Source organism: Opisthocomus hoazin, chromosome 2 (assembly GCF_030867145.1).
Source record: "Opisthocomus hoazin isolate bOpiHoa1 chromosome 2, bOpiHoa1.hap1, whole genome shotgun sequence".
Taxonomy (NCBI): Eukaryota; Metazoa; Chordata; class Aves; order Opisthocomiformes; family Opisthocomidae; genus Opisthocomus; species Opisthocomus hoazin.
Window position 1 is genome coordinate 28,105,322 of NC_134415.1, and position 16,505 is coordinate 28,121,826.

General features: G+C 37.4%; 1 protein-coding gene across 1 annotated transcript in view; it reads left to right on the plus strand.

Moving 5' to 3' along the window:
• CENPF (centromere protein F) overlaps nt 1-16,505 on the plus strand; it is a 45,388-nt gene that overhangs the window by 21,049 nt on the left and 7,834 nt on the right. Inside the window, exons 10-16 of the mRNA XM_075412991.1 lie at nt 344-466; nt 5,068-5,203; nt 6,126-9,571; nt 11,138-13,408; nt 13,962-14,114; nt 15,138-15,314; nt 16,072-16,233. Coding sequence (XP_075269106.1) covers nt 344-466; nt 5,068-5,203; nt 6,126-9,571; nt 11,138-13,408; nt 13,962-14,114; nt 15,138-15,314; nt 16,072-16,233 — 6,468 coding nt within the window. The remainder of the gene's footprint in view (nt 1-343; nt 467-5,067; nt 5,204-6,125; nt 9,572-11,137; nt 13,409-13,961; nt 14,115-15,137; nt 15,315-16,071; nt 16,234-16,505) is intronic.

Sequence of the window (16,505 nt, forward strand, 5' to 3'; positions counted from 1 at the left end):
CCTAATTTTGATTCTCATAGCTTAGTGAAAAGGCTATTACATTCCCAGTCTCATTTGTCTCCTACAGATATCTTTGTGGTGATGTAGCTGCAAGTTGGATGTATTAATTCAATTTTAGACAGTCTAGAAATATATGTATTTTAGAGACATACCATCTTTCTGGTCAGAGGCAAAGGAGTGGAAAGGCAATAAGCAGCTGTTCTCTAAACCATAAACCTTAGGTTCATGGTGGGATAAAATAATGCAGTTTTATTTTGTAATATTGTGTTGGAGTTCAAGAATAGGAGTTTAAAAAAGTTATATATGCCTGTGAATACAATGTTGATTTCCAACATTCTTACAGGTAATGGCAGTGAAACAACACTTGGAACACGATACCAGTGATCTCACCCAGAAACTGTGCAGAGCAGAGCAGGCTTTATTAGCAGCCCAAGCTAAGGAAACTGATTTGACGAGAAGCTTTGAGGTAACCAATGCAGACAAGTATTTGATAGAAATAACAGCATAAATTGTCAATCTGTAAACACTAGCACCTCTTGAGCATTTAGTTATGTAGCGTATTTTCCCACAAGCAATCTTGAAACACTTTTATGGATAATCTTAATAACTTATCTTAGTTGTAACACAAAATGAGGTCTACAATAATGTCATGTAGGTTAATGCAATTTGTGGAATTGGCTGTGTGGTTAGGATTCATTACTGTAATGCTGTTGATAGGATTCCAGTTCATGTTGGACGTATTTTTTGTTAAAAATATGTTTTTGTTGCAAGAAATTCTTGCTTTTGGTCCTGAAATGAAACTATATCAATGCTTGTCTGATTTTAAAAGTAAATTTTAGAATCAATGACTACTGCTTTGATGCACACTAGCAAATTCAGCAGTTTTGTGCAAAGACTTACTATATCCTCTTTTATAAAAAAAAAAGCATTTTTCTTTGAAGAAACACAGTCCAAAAATATACATACTGCTGTAAAAACTTTTCCTAAAATAAATTCAGAGAGGTCTTTGGATGCTGCCATACTACCTCATGTTCACATATGCAGAATTCTTCTCACTTTAATGTCTCCTTTGTCTTCTCAGTTACATTGTTTTGCTTTGGTGGCAATTGGAGCAGCTACACTTGAAATTGTTACAGTTATGCCACTAGAGACCTCTCAATGCAAATTTTATCCTTTATTTGGAGAATCAGAAGTAGAAGAGAAAGAGTGCCCGATGTAATCCATGTCACAGTTTGTTTTATTTAAACACTGCTTTTGCTTGTTGCCTGTTGTCATGAACACATATAAAAATAATCTGGCATAATTTCTACCAAATATGTACCTGTCAAAAATCTATTAACAAATTTAAAGTACAGTAGTGGGTTTTGTTGAGATCAACGCAACCGTTGGTACAGCTTTAGTATGTTGTCAAACTTTAGGTGCATTCATGCTGGTAGGCTTCAATGTCTGGGAACATTCCCAGGTATTGGACTGTGACTTTTCATACTGTTAATTGTTAGAACAGCACTTTGAATGGCTTTGGCCCAGCTAATTAGCACTCTTTCACAAAATTCCCAGGCACAGTTTGGGAGTTCACATGAGCCTGGGACCATTCCCAACAAGTGGTTTGGTTAAAGCCACCTGTTTTGGAAGATAGAAGACTTTAGTCATACAGATATGGGCTGTTCCATGCCACTTCACCTCCATGCCAGATAGTGGTCCTTGAAACCTGTTTAGTAAATAAACGTAACCAGTGCCTTCCAGTGGTAAGGCTAATCAAGATAATTTTGTTCTTCCAAAGTATCCCAGAGGTGGAAGTCTCCATCAAGCTTCTTCACGTTCTCAATGTAATCTTTCATATTTTCAGACAAAAAAAGAGAAAGATAGTTTATATCAGATATTGTGGATTCATGCCCTTTCTGGCTTTGAAATTATAGAGTGAGGTTAGATTTGATATAAGTTTTTTGAGATCCCATTGTCAGAAAGCATCTAATTTGAAGAAATACCTTTTTTGCTGCAAATTCTTGGCGGTGCTTCAGGGGGTCTGTACTGGGACCCGTACTGTTTAATATCTTCATCAGTGACACAGACAGTGGGATCTAGTGCACCCTCAGCAAGTCTGCAGATGACACCCAGCTGAGTGGTGCAGTCAACAAGCCTGAGGGGATGGGATGCCATCCAGAGGGACCTGGACCAGGTCAAGAAGCTGGGCCTGTGTGAACCTTGTGAGGTTCAACAAGGCCAAGTGCAGAGTCCTGCACCTGGCCCGGGACAACCCCCAGTATCAATACAGGCTGGGGGATGAAGGCATTGAGAGCAGCCCTGAGGAGAAGGACTTGGTGATAGTGGGGGATGAAAAGCTGGACATGAGCTGACAACGTGTGCTCGCAGTCCAGAAGGCCAGCCGTATCCTCGGCTGCATCAAAAGCAGCATGGCCTGGAGGTCGAGGGAGGGGATTCTGCCCCTCTACTCCACTCTGGTGAGACCCCAGCTGGAGTCCTGCGTCCAGCTCTGGAGCCCTCAGCACAGGAAAGACATGGACCTGTTGGAGTGGGTCCAGAGGAGGGCCATGAAAATGGTCAGAGGGCTGGAGCACCTCTCCTATGAGGAAAGGCTGAGGGGGCTGGGGTTGTTCAGCCTGGAGAAGAGAAGGCTGCGGGGAGACCTTATTGCAGCCTTTCAGTACTTAAAGAGGGCTTTTAGGAAAGATGGGGACAAACTTTTTTGGCAGGGCCTGTTGAGACAGGACAGGGAGTAATGGCTTTAACCTAGAGGATGGTAGATTTAGACTGGATATAAGGAAGAAATATTTGACAACGAGGATGGCGAAACACCGGCACAGGTTTCCCAGAGAGGTGGTAGATGTCCCCTCCCTCGAAACATTCCAGGTCAGATTGGACATCCCTGCTCATTGTGAGGTGGCTGGACTAGATGACCTTTAAAGATCCCTTCCAACCCAAACTATTCTATGACCCTATAGTCAGATTTATTTCTTGGTATTTGTTTGTTGTGGTCAGACAATTCAATAGCTGGTGACAGTGATGATGTATTAGAACATGACCAATACATTTATAAAGAAGCTTAATCTGGGGGAGATTGTAATATTTGATTTGAAGAGATCAGTAACACTACAGTTCTATCTGAAGACTCGCACATGAGAAAGCATGGTACATGTCAGTAGAATTTAGGGCATGGCTTCTGTTCCTCACTATCATAGACAAGTATAACGCAAAAAATTAAATTGAATTGTTTTGAAATCTTGGAGGCTTTGTTGACATTACATTTTATTCATCGCAAAAGAAAACAAGAGTGAGATTGGCATTTATTTTCGTTTAATAAAGGGAAATTGCCGCAGTCTTACACTAATGGTCTAATTCCGCAGTGGAGAAATACAGTTGCTTTCTGCTGGTTAATCCACTGCTTTGTTTAGTCCTTGCTGTATAATAAGACTGGTGTTCCAAATAAGTTGGAAAACAGATACACTTGTGAGACATACTGGATATGCTTAGTCTAAGGACTACGAAGCTTTACAACGGTGATATCTCAATAGCTTAGCAGTTCTGGGTTCTTAGCATATGGTTTACATTTTGATGGTGCAAGTAAGCCCATACCTATTGTTCGAAAAATTGGTCAGTCTGTCCCTAAGCTGCTTGTAAGCCTGCCCCATGAAGAGTTTCTCCAGAACAATAGTACTATCTGTATATAGGTTCTGGAGATTGCTTTGGTTTGGGTTTTAATTTTTAAAAGGACGCTTGCAAAATGGCTAACTCAAGTTAAACAATGTACAAGTAGAATTGATAGCTGGGTTGAAACCAAACTGATTATTTTGCTTATAGCTTTGGAAGGTGTAAATTACTAGTTACTGTAGTACTTAGTCCATTAAATTATGGGTTCCTGGTTTTTGCTGAGAAGTGATTACTGGGAATATTTGCACCAAACCAAAATAATTAGACCTTTCAGCCATTTTAATTCCTGAAGCTTGTTTGGTTTTCTTTCTGTAAATCACTCTAGATTTTCTAATGAACGGGTTTGTTTGTGCACTTCTATTGTGTCTGTGTATGGTGCACTGAATGCAAGAAGTTTGGTCACTTGTACTTCTTTGAAAAAATTGTTAAGATTACTAGAAAACTTTCTTCCTTGAAACTTACAGTGACTGGATTTTTTTTTTTAAACTGGGTAGAGAAGGCTATGAGTAGAAGGCAAGGTAACCGTTAGTGACAGTGACAATTGTAATCATGTTCTGAGGGTGATTTATTTATGTTGTAGCAAAAACAAGCCTGCCATGCCAGCGAGCTTTTAATTTTTTTCATCCAGACCTTTCAATTTCTTGAGCTTGGCTTTTGTGAATTGCTGCCCATCTGCTAGTAGTAAACAGATGAATAATTGACGGCCTCTTTCCAGTTGGGCCATGCCAGTGCCATGCCATCTGTTGTCCAGCAGTACAGGAGTTTGGAGAAAAGGGATTAGTTTCCTTAAAAGAACTTTTATTTGGCTTCCTAGATGCAATGTAGTTACATAGTTTTGTTTGTGTGTGGTTTGGGTTTTTTTTAAACTTAATTTATTTGGAAGAAAATAATCTTAATGGCAAAACAACCCTCTGAAAGATTAAGGACTTCTAAATAAAATTTGACCAGTGTTGCCATGATGATGATGATCAGCGGAAAGAGAACTTGTCTCTACATGAGATGACAGGTTAAATGTGACCTATAAGTTTCTTGTTAATTTTGATGCCACTGCAGGGATTAGTTTCTTTTCCTTTGGGAAAGCTGCCCAACTTCTTCAAATCAGATTTTGTAGGATATGTTCTATCCTGTCTTGATATGTTTGGGGCAGGTCATGTGGAGCTCTTTGCTCTGTGCAAACAAGGGGAATGCTAACTACATCAACTGGCAGCATCTCTCAGATACTATCAACTAGTTAAGAACAGTTCAGCTTATGTTCCCAAGCAGTGCTTAGGAACTTAAACATAGCTGCCCAAAGGCTTAATAGGATCTAATGGAATATCTTTATTTTGATTTGAATGAACTTAATTTTTTTATCTTCTTGGCAATTCACATGAAATGTGGTCTTATTTGGTTTTGTTTTAGGAAGTGAAGCAGGAGAAAAACCTTCTTGACTGTCAACTTGAAAAAAAATTGCAAGAGATCCACCGACTAGAAGAAGAACTAGATATGATCAAGCAGTCTCTAAAGCAGAGCCAGAATTTTGCAGAAGAGATGAAAAGTGAGTTACATGTTTAAATTTGTAGAACTCCTGTTGCGTGCTTGATAATGCATTTTTCCTGCAGTCCTGTAAGTTTCATTGTGAATTAAGTAAAAAGGTTTCTACTGTGGGATATGATTAGTGTTTTTAACCAACACTGAATTTGCCCTAAATGGAAATGAATTTTTGTCTATGAACATATGCAGATCCTGAAGATACACAATTTTGAAACTGATTAAAGTGTACTGAACTTATCAGCAAAATAAATTTCATAGAATATATTTAAGACAGAAAACTGGTTTTCCAATGCTTTTATGCGTTTCACAGAATTTAAAACAAAAAGCTAGGAAAATGTTACGTAACCACCAATAGTTGACTCTTGCTTGCAGTGTTTGTTTCTGACTGAGAACACAGTTTTTCAGGAATGGAGTTGAAATATACTTTGTAGTTCCGCTGGATCTGACTAAAATAAATGGGATAGATTCCCACTTGTTTCTGTGCATCAATCAACCTTCATGTAAGATTTCAAAATGGAGCTTTTGAATTTGATTCTGTTCTCATTAAAATTAATAACCAAACTTCTCATTGCCTTGCAACTGATAATTTGGTTTTGACTGTACAGAGAATTTGCAGCCTTTACCAGCTATCTAGTGGAATGTAATGTCTTTTTTTTTTTTTTTCCTCGTTTCCTGTACTTATCCTTGGTGGTTCTTAGTCTGTTTCTATGAAGACAGGGAAGCAATTACGACAATTTGGCAAATGACTGTGTAGACATTCTTTGGCAGAGTGTAAGGCTGACTCACAAGGTCACATACTAGGGTATGCTTCATACTAGAGTAAGAATTGAAAATAGTAAAAGTAAATAGTAATATTTCGTCTAGAAAATTATCAGTAGAATTGCCAGTATTGACTGGCAAAGATTTGATGGTGTTTTCTTTTACAGATAAGAGTACTTTTCAGGAAACAGAGCTGAAGTTACTGGAAGAGAAATTTAAAAAGCAAGAGAGCTCGCCTTCGCTGGAGAAGCTGAAAATAGCTTTAGCTGACCTGGAAAGGCAACAAGATTCTATCCAAGATCTGCTCAAGGAAAAAGAAAATCATATTAAAGAACAAAACTGTAAAATAAGTAAAATGGAAGAAGAATCAGAAGCTTTGCAGAGGCTCCTTGGATTCAAGCAGAGAGAATGTGAAGAACTGCAAAAAGAGGCTACTGCTTTTTCTCAATGGAAAAATGAAAATGATGATCTTATAAATAAGCTTAAGTCTGAAAACGAAGGTATGCTGAATCATATTAATGACTTGGAGAGTTCCCTTCAAAGTGAGCAAATCAAAAATCGTGAACATAGTGAGAAACTCAGAACGATGGAGACGGAAAGTGACAGGAAAAGCACAGAGATTAGAGAACTTAAAGACATGCTAGAACATAAAGGTGAAGAATTAGAAGAACAAAAAAACGCTTTTGATGAACTTCAGTGGAAAGCAGAATGTTCTGATAAGAAGTACTGTAAAGAGATAGAAAATATGTCCTGTAAAATATTCCAGCTTACCAACCAAGTTGGTGAACTAGAAGAAAAGTTACGATTAGCAGCAACTGAAGGACTGCAAAGGGAGCAGTGTTATCATGACCTGCTTGGTGAATATGAAAAAATCTGTAGTCTTGTAAAAACAAAAGATACTTCAGAAATAACAGAAGATGGAGAAGTTAATTTATGTAGTGATCAGGATAAAACTGTTTTAGAGAACATGCAACTTGCAGCAAGTAACTCCATTGCTGAGGAACATGGATGTGCAAGAGCTCTTCTAGAAGTAGGAAAAGCTAGGGATCTGGGCATTTTATGCGATCAGATCTCTTCTATTGAGACTTCCTTAGTGGCTCAAAAGCAGCTGAATTCAAATCAGCAGCAGCACTATGAAGACTTACTGCAAATAAAGGGTAAAACAGAAGAAAGATTAATTAGCGTAGAACAGATGCATGAAAGCTTTGTGGCAGAAACTAAACAGCACAGTAATAACTTGCAAGCAGATATTTCAGCACGTCAGAAATTAGTTGAAAAAACTTTAGCTATTCTTGAGGAAAAGGACATGCAACTACAAACTTTGAAAGAAAGATTAGAAAACCCGCAAGCTGAGCTTCAGGATTTAAAGATCAATAATAAATTGCTTGAGGATTCAGTAAGACAGCTGAAGCTTATGTCTGGAACATGGGATTTGGAGAAGGACATGCCTTCAATGACTTGCTCATATAGCAAAAAAAATGAGGAACTTGCTGCAGAAAACGCAACCCTTAGGGATTTAAGCAGAGCTTTAGAGCAAGAACAAATAACTTTACTGGAAGCAAATAAAAATATTTCTGATAGTTTAAAGGAAAGAGAAGAAATAATTTCTGAAATATCTGGAAAGCACAAGGAGGAAAGACAATGTGTTGAATCAAGAACTGAAGAAATTAAAACAGAACTTGAAGTTTTGCAAGCAAAGTATAAATTGGTGGAAGAAGAAAATGCAAACATGATGAGCATTCTGAGAGAGCAGACAATTGAATATGAGGAAAAGAAAGCAAAATTAGAACAAGAGAAACAGGTATTTAGTGAGAATAAAGATATCTTATGTAAACTAATAGTCTCAGAAGAAATAAACAAGGATTTGGTTCAAGAACTTCAGCAACTGCAGTCAGAATTTTCCAATATCCAACATATGCCCTCTATGGAGCTTGACTATTCAAGACAGGAAATGTTAAATGTCAGGGCAACACAAAACACAATGCAAGACAGATGTGGTATGGTATTTCAAGACAAGGAGAAATTGGGGAATGAAGCAAAAAGTGGACCTCTAATCTGTGATGTTAGTTGTGAACAGACACTCCATTCAGAACAGCTGAGGAAGTCCATGGAAGAAAAGGACACTGAGCTGAAGAAATACCAAGTTAAACTTGAGCTTCTTCAAATGGATTTTGAGGACAGAGAACTCTCCCTAGAGAACTACAGGTTAGAAGTGATGCAACTGGAGACTGCTTTAAAAGGCATGGAAGTACAACTTGAGAAAAGTGTGCAAGAGAAGGAGAGACTGCAGCAAGAACTATTGTCTGTTAAAGAATTGAAAAGGTCAGATTCTCTGCTTACAGTGTTAGATGAAGATGCCCACTCATTGGAGTATAATTATGATAGCGTTTCCCAGAATTGTGGCAAAAGACGAATGGATGAAAGTTATTCATCGGTCTTGCTGGCATCCTCTTTGCAGGTAATGATAAACAATCTGAGTGAGCTCGAGAAAATGTGTGAGAAGTTGCAGAGTGAGAACATTGCATTAACCTCTGGATTTAAAGACCCAAAAATCAATGGCATCACAGGTATTAATAAAGTGGCAGAGGAGGAAGAGAACATAATGAATGCAGATAAAAATCTAAAAGCAGAGAAAGCTATTTTTCCTGATGACCTTATGGATCAAAGTGATAACAGCATTCTGAGAATGTATTTTGACAATAAGGAGATGTCCTTCAGACTCAAAGAATGCAGTACTGGACTGAGTTCTGACTGTGAAGATTTAAAAATATCGAGCAAAGAAGTTAAAATACAGTTCGCTGAAGTAAGAGAGAAGCTTTTGTCTTTCCAGAATGAGCATATAAAATTATATGAACAACATTGCAGTATGAGCTCAAAGATATCTGAGCTACAATCCTGTATTGAAATATTGAAGGCAGAAAATTCTGCATTGTCAACAAGTCTGAGCAATGCTCATATAGATTCTCCAAGAGTGCCACTATCTTCTAGCCAAAATGACACGCTGTCTAAATTAGATGAAACTAAGTCCACGGTTTCTTCCTCAGATCTTTTCGAAAGTCCCTGTTTTATAGGAATGAGTGAGATGGTTGATTCTTGTAACATTGGTATGTGCAAAAGGGCAGAGGAGATGAATCAGCCGGACAGTTCTGCAGAAATAATTCCAGAAGGTGGAACAAAAGTTTTGGTCAAAAATTACCATAACGATTACAAATTGGACTCTGTTGGAGAGACCAGAAGTATTACTCCCAGAAAATCTAACCTTGAGAGTAGAATTGAAGAACTTCAGATGCAGTGCCAGACGTATGAGAAGGCCATCAAGGTGCTCGAAGACGAATTTCACATTCAAGAGAATATGAAAAATGAGGAAATACAAGAGCTGAAAAAAGTTATACTTTCTGAAAGAAAAGAAATGGATCATCTCAAACAGCAAAATCTATCTGACAAGGAGGAATGGCAGCAGAAACTGAAAAATGTGACTATGGAGATGGAGTACAAACTGGCAGCAGAAAGAAAGCAAACTGAGAATCTGTCTTTGGAGCTGGAAGCAGCAAGACTCCAAATACAAGTCCTTGATTTAAGCTCTCATTCACTGCTGTGCGCAGATATTGAAAATGTAAGTAATTGCTGTCATGCAAATCAATTTAATATAAATCCTTTGATTTATGGTAAGCCAAATTTAAATTTTGAAATTAAATGTGTTTTAAATTGTGTCCCACAGAAGCAGTACTGTTCTTTACAGAAAGCAGAAAAATATCTGTACCTTGAGTTCTGGTTTATGCATCACAGGGATCATGAGAAATAACAGATGATGACCAGACCAACAAGTTTAGTCTATTAGAGTTGTGTAACACTTTGTGCTACTTTCTTGGTTTTTCTTCAGGTCTGTGTCAGTGTGTGGATCCTGCTGTGTTAGTGGGTGTGCATGCACTGTGTGTATCTGCACTGTGCTTACGAGCTTCAGTCTCTGATTTAACACAGTCAGTTAAAGATGCACACACTTCCCATGTCCCTTCGTGGGACAAGCAAACTAGGACTGCTTCCACAACTCTAATTATTTTCAGTACTGTTAACAGCAGAACAGAACAAACTGGTAGCAGAAAAGTTAATTTTCATTTCAGCCTGAATTCCTTAAAAATACCTAAGGGAACAGGAAATTTAGTCTCTGTAGATGGCGTGCAACCAGTGAACTAGACTTTGCAGCTCCTTGTAGGGAGTAGCAGAATCAAGACTTCACTCAGAATGGAGGAAAATCAGTTTAATTATTGCATACAGTGTATTAGATGAATTCCCCTTAAAAATAAACAAAACAGGTGCATTTTCTGCTTGTGAGAATTCCAGTTTTGACCATTAAGTCCTACGCAAGTGGCCTCCAGTGCCCAGTCAACATAGACTCAGTAATCAAAGTTTAACACTGCTCTCACAGTCAGAGCATCTTGAATATCTATGTTTTGTCCAACTGTGCAACACTGAGCAACTGTTCCTTGAAGAGAAGAAAATCTTTTGCTTGTATATGTTGTTTGCAATTCACATGGAGCATCCACACTGATAAGACACTTCAAGAAAGAAATACTGTTCCTTTCCATACATAGCGGAACCTTTTCTGAGATGAGGTACTCCATACAGATCATTCAGGTGCTGCCTTCAGACCCAGTTCTTTTCTGGAGTCCTCAAGTTTTGAAGTTGCTCATTTTATTGTTTCAAATGAGAGTATCAGGTAGTGCCAAATGTAAGCCCACCTCTGACAGACAATGGTAATTTGGAAAGGGATTGTTTGAGGATTTGGGCTTGTGCCCCTTGAAGATTCTCTGGTGTCTAATAGAAGGTGAGCAGTAAACCCCATTAGTGATACTAATAAATTTTCACTTTGTCATGTAGACACCTACTTTCCCAAAATATGGAGGCGTATCTTTGCACTTCATCTTTCAGTAAATTTGTCGGAAATTTTTCCCTCGGTATCTTTAAAACCTTTTGGCTGAAGATGCATGTGTGTATAAATAAATATAAATACTTTCTATAAGAAAGCAGATTCTGAAGCAGAGAATGGTGTTATCGATTTATTTCACATAAGAGAAGGAGCTTTACTAGTTTAAGAAAACTTTTAAAACTCACCTTGTTTTTTTTCTTACATATATTCTTTTTCTTTTCCTTTTTTTAACGGGTTGATTCTTAACTCTTGCAGAACACTGAACCAGAAAACAATAGTCCTTATCAATTGGGAGTGCCTCCTGAAAACTCAGCACTGAAAAGCAATAAACCTAAACTAATCCCCGTTGAGAAAATGGCCGTAGGAGGTACCTCTGTGTCTGAAAATGTAACTGACACCACTGAAGCAAGATTAACAGAAGATTATACTGAGAAGATTTCTAGAGAACAGGAGTGTAGAAATATGTCAGGAAAAATAACCAGCCCTTCAGACCATGCCAGTGCATTGTCATTTTCCAATAGTAGTACATTTCTGAGTGCAGGGGATTTCTTTGAAAATCAAAAAACCACTGAAATGCTTCAGAGGGAGGCAAAACAACAAAGTGCTGAAAATTTGAAGCTGATCTATGAGACAGAAGAAAGCCATAAACATGTTGATTTACTAATGAATGTTGAGCAATTAGAGCTGAACTTTCAGAATGCACAACTAACTCCAAAGAGCTCAGCGTTTGCGGAACTGGAGGAAGCTGCTGTAGTTGTTACGGAAGAAAACTGTGACATAAAGGAAAAACTGGAATCTGTCTCTGACAATGCGCAGCAATTATCTCTTGGAGTAGCAAAAGAACCTGAGAAAGTAAAGTCTGAGCTGGAGATATGTAAAATTGAATTGTCTAATGCAGCAGATACTCTGGTTGATGTAGAAATGACCAAGACAGATTGTCACAAACAAATTCTTGCAGCTGAAAATGAACAGAGGCGGCCAAAATCTGAGCAAGTTAATATTGATAACCATGCCTTGTTCATAGAGAATGATATTGAAATGCTTCAGGCAAAATGTCAGCATCTGGAAAGGGAGAGGGAAGTTAACCTGAAAACGATTGCTAGCTTTCAAGAGCACCTGGTTTCAGTCACAGCTGAGAGAAACCATATTGGCCAAGAACTGAGTGTTTTGTCTGAAGATAAAAAAGAACTGGATCAGAAGCTACAAGAGAAATTAAAAGAGCTAAAGTCAAATAAGGTGGATTCTACTGAATTCATTAGAAGGTTAGAGGATGAAGTGAGGATGCAAAAAAATCTGCTTGAGGCTGTAAAATCTGATGTAAATCAATTATCAGGTGAAAAAGATCATCTTCTGCAGAAGTTGCAAAGTTTGGAAAAGGATGCCGTGTCTTTTGCTTTAGAAAAACTCCAAAACAAAGTGGCAGATTTGAACAAGGAGAAAGAGCTGCTTGTAAGAGAGTTGGAAGTAATGCAGAGTAGATTCAGTTCATCAGAAATGGAAAATGCAAAGCTTTCTAGATCTTTGAAAGGCTTGTTAATAGAAAAAGTTGAACTGGCTGCTAGACTTAGCTCAGCACAGAAAGAAGTAGACCAAATGCGATATGGAATTGAGAAGCTGAAAGTGAAAATTGAATCTGATGACAAGAAAAAACATCAAGCTGCTGAAAAACTGAAAGAGAGTGAACGGAAAGCTGACTCTCTTCTGGATAAAATAGAGAGGCTTGAAAGAGAATTGGAGATGTCGGAGAAAAATCTAGAAGATGCAATTGTTCAGTCAGAGACTGCTAAAGCAGAGGCAGAAACATTAACAATGGAGATGGAAGAGATGGCTGAAAGGCTGAAATGCTTTAACTTACAAATTGATGTCCTCACCTCACAAAAAGAGTGTTTGGATAAAGATTTAAAAGTAAAGCAAGAAAGAATCCTTGAGCTAGAGTCTTCAAATTTGACTACAGCAAAACTGTTAGAAGAAAAGGAGGAAGAAATTATGCAAATCAAGGATAAGTTTGAAAATACTGTGGTGTTGCTTAAATCTGAGCTCAAAGATATAAGTGAGAAATTAGAGTTTTCTTGCAAGGAGGAAGCAGATGCTAGAGCAAAAGAGCAAGTCTTGATTAATCAGGTGGCTCGTCTTGAGGAAGATAAAACAATGCTATTACAGGAGTCTCAGCAAATAAGAAATGAAAATAACAAATTGGATCAAACGAGGAAAGTACTTGTTCAAGAATTAATGGATTGTAAACAAGAACTCAGTGAAAAGGTGCTAGAAAATGGTGCTCTTCAAAAGCAGGTGAAAGAAATAGAGGAGCTGTCTTTACAGGTGACACACATGCAACATGAGCATGAATGTTGGCACCAGGAAAAGAAAAGACTGCAGAATTTGATTACTGAGTTGAAGCTGAAGGAACAACATTTTTCTGATAATGAAACCTTTGCAGATATCCTGAATGTTCTAAAAGTGTCTTATAAAGACCTTGAGAAGGAACTGGAATCTACGCTTTGTGAAAACAGCACTTTGTGTAAAAAGGTAATACCATTTCCGTTAGTGTAGAGTTCCCATTTTGTGAGTGAAGATAAAGTGTCCTCTGGGCTTACTGCTTCCTTTATAAATTATATCTTAAAATAACTTTAATGTCAGACTTTTACAGTAAGCAGCCTATTTTTAAAATTAAATTTTCAATGCAATCATGCATTTGCATTGAAGTTACAGAGCTGGAAAGCACAACATTTTTGTGTAGGATGAATGAAGGTTGCTTGAAAGTAGGCATAGAAGTTTAAGTAATCAAATAGTGCAGGATAGTTTCCTCTTTTCTGTAGAAGAAAAAGAGGACAGACAAATTAGTATTGGATGAGTGAGCTTTTATATCTAAAATAAGTACTTGGGGAGCTCAAAAGAAAGTGAAACAACAATTGGACACTTGCCATGTGCGAACAGCATTAGCCTGTTGTGACTTTTGCTTGGAGTTGGACCAGTTTTGGGAATAAAATAACCCATTTTAAAAACTGCTTGTGGCATATAAGGAAATTCTTTGGAGGTCATGACACATGTACTAAAATAATTATGGAAAATTTAATTTCAGGTAAATGAACTGACTGAAAGTCGTATTGAGCTGCAAGTCAAGATAAGTGATACTGAAGAGAAGATTTCCAAGTTACAGGAAGACTTTACCTCAGAAAGGAGCAAGCTTGCTGAAGAAATAGAAATTCTTCAAGAACATTCAGAAAAGCACAAAGTTAGTTCCTCCATGTGCAGTATTTCTGTGTTCAAGGCCAGATGCTCAAGCACAGTAAATGCCTGGAGGTTGGTCAAGCGAGCTGTGCTTATGCACAGTATCAGAGGTTCTTACTTCTGAATTTCCAAAAATTTAATGTTCTGTTCTGAGATAAAATGATGATTAGTTAGTAGTTTTTCCCTCATCCTTCTGTCAAAACTACATTTTCTTGGCGTAAAGGTCACAGGTGGTTATCTAGAAATCTTTCAGTGCCAAGAAAATCTCTCTGCCACAGGCATGCAATTGTCAGACCGAGGATGTTAGATAAAAAGTGTAACATTTCTCAAGTTTATTTTAAAACTGAACTGCTTTCAGCATTTCAGTAGTGTTAAACTACTTTCAGGACAAAATTAAAAAAGAAATAGTTTTAGAGTGTTTAATTTGTTCATATTTAATTCTCAGAGGCTGTTTTACTATCTAGATGACTGTAGGTCTTATTTGTGAACAATATTATGTGTTTAAACCAGCTTAAGTGGTCTTGTGACCTACTAATGTTATTTACAAAATTTTATAACCAGGGGCTTCTTTCTGTTGTGATGTTGAAGATTTTGAGGGAGACAGGCCAGCTATCCAAAAAGTTTAAGTGAATCAAAATGAAAATTAGAAAGTTTTGTCATCTTAGAGAGGGTGAGGAAAGTGATCCTTAAGTCACTCTCAGAGGGAACAATGTTTGGAGAGGTTAAGCTTTGATTTTGGTGGTGCTGCTTGATTTAACAGTGTTGGCAAGCTTGCACTTGGCATACCCCTCGGATCATAATGTTTCTTTTTAGAAGACCCTCCTTTGCCTCCTATCCTGCCCTTTGTGTTCAGATGTTCCATTCTTTCATTACAGTGTGTTTAGCCACTGTTAAATACTTTTTTCTTACCAGGTTGTTGCTGGAAATTCAAAGACATTTCAGATGTAACATCAAATAGTTTAATAGGTAATTGCTTCTCCATTGAGAAAATTCTAAATACCAAAGAATGTGCTATTACTGGTTACAGATTCAGCTGCATCTAACTATGTCAGAAAAAAATGAACTGACTAAGAGTTTGGAGATGGTCCAGAAAGAACTACAAGAAAAAGAAAGTGAAATGAAACGAGAAATATCAGCATACAAAGGCAGACTACTTCAAGCAGAGAAAGAGCATCAGGATGCTCTGACAGAAGCAAACCGAAAGGTAAATCAGAAAATGAGAAGAATGGTGCTGTGAGTTTTTAATTAAATTCTATGTATTTTTAAAAATTTTGCTGATCTTATTGCAAAAGAAATTGTCTTTGCTAACAATATTTCTGAACTCTGTATATACTTACCTTGGAACTCAGTAAGTGTTAAAATGACTTTTTTCCATATAGCAAGCAGTGAAAGGTGAATTTACCTCAGAACTCAGTAAGTGTTAAGTGTATGTATAATTTATCTGGGACTATACATTTGAAAAAGGGAAAGCAACAGCATGTTGTAGTCCAAGAAATGGTTGTTTTAGTATGAATGGGGAAGAATGATTAACCACTTCAGGATATAAGGGCAAATTTGTTGGAAATGCATTTGTCAGACATGCTTTATACAAAGAGCCATCATCTTTTCTGCAGAAATATCTGTTTATGAATATGTACTTGAGGCCCGTAGGACACAGGCAAACAATTTGCTGTAATTATTTCTTAATAATTTTCATTCTTGTGAATATAAAGTAAATTTAAGAGCAAGTTATAGTAAAATGTAAGGGCTTTCTCATGGCAGGCTTCTTAGAGGCAAGATTCTAGTATTCAAAATGTATACTTGAGACAAATTGCTCTTTCAGTTTAAAACTCCTCAAAACATAGCAAGAAAATTTGCTGTGGAATTCCTGTGGGCTAAGATATGCTCTTAAGTATCTCTTTAAAATACAACTCAATGTTCTTTTTAGTGTTATAGCAATTAGGCACATTTGCTTTCTCTAGAATGAAGTAGAAATTGAGGCCTGTCAAGATAAGGTGAATTCGCTGGAGCACTTTATCAGCTCACAAAAATTGGAAATTGAGCATTTGAAGTCAAATAAAGAAGAACTAAAGAATTCCCTTAAAGAAGTTAATCAAGCCGTAGGAGAACTCCTAAAAACTAAGGTAAGAAAAAAATTTGTAAGCACTGCCAATTACATGAGACCCAAGGCACCATGTAGTAAAATAAACGTAGGATTGGGAACCAGTGCCCCAGAGCTTTGACTTGACTTTGATACAGCCCTTGTTTCACTAATGGGAATATAGAGCACAGAGGAAACATTGTTACTGTTCATCTATATCACCAAAATTCTGTTACGTATGCCTGGACTGAGATCACCTAGAATTGGTTTATGTGATACTAAACACAGCAGTCTATTTTCTACACTGAACGTTGC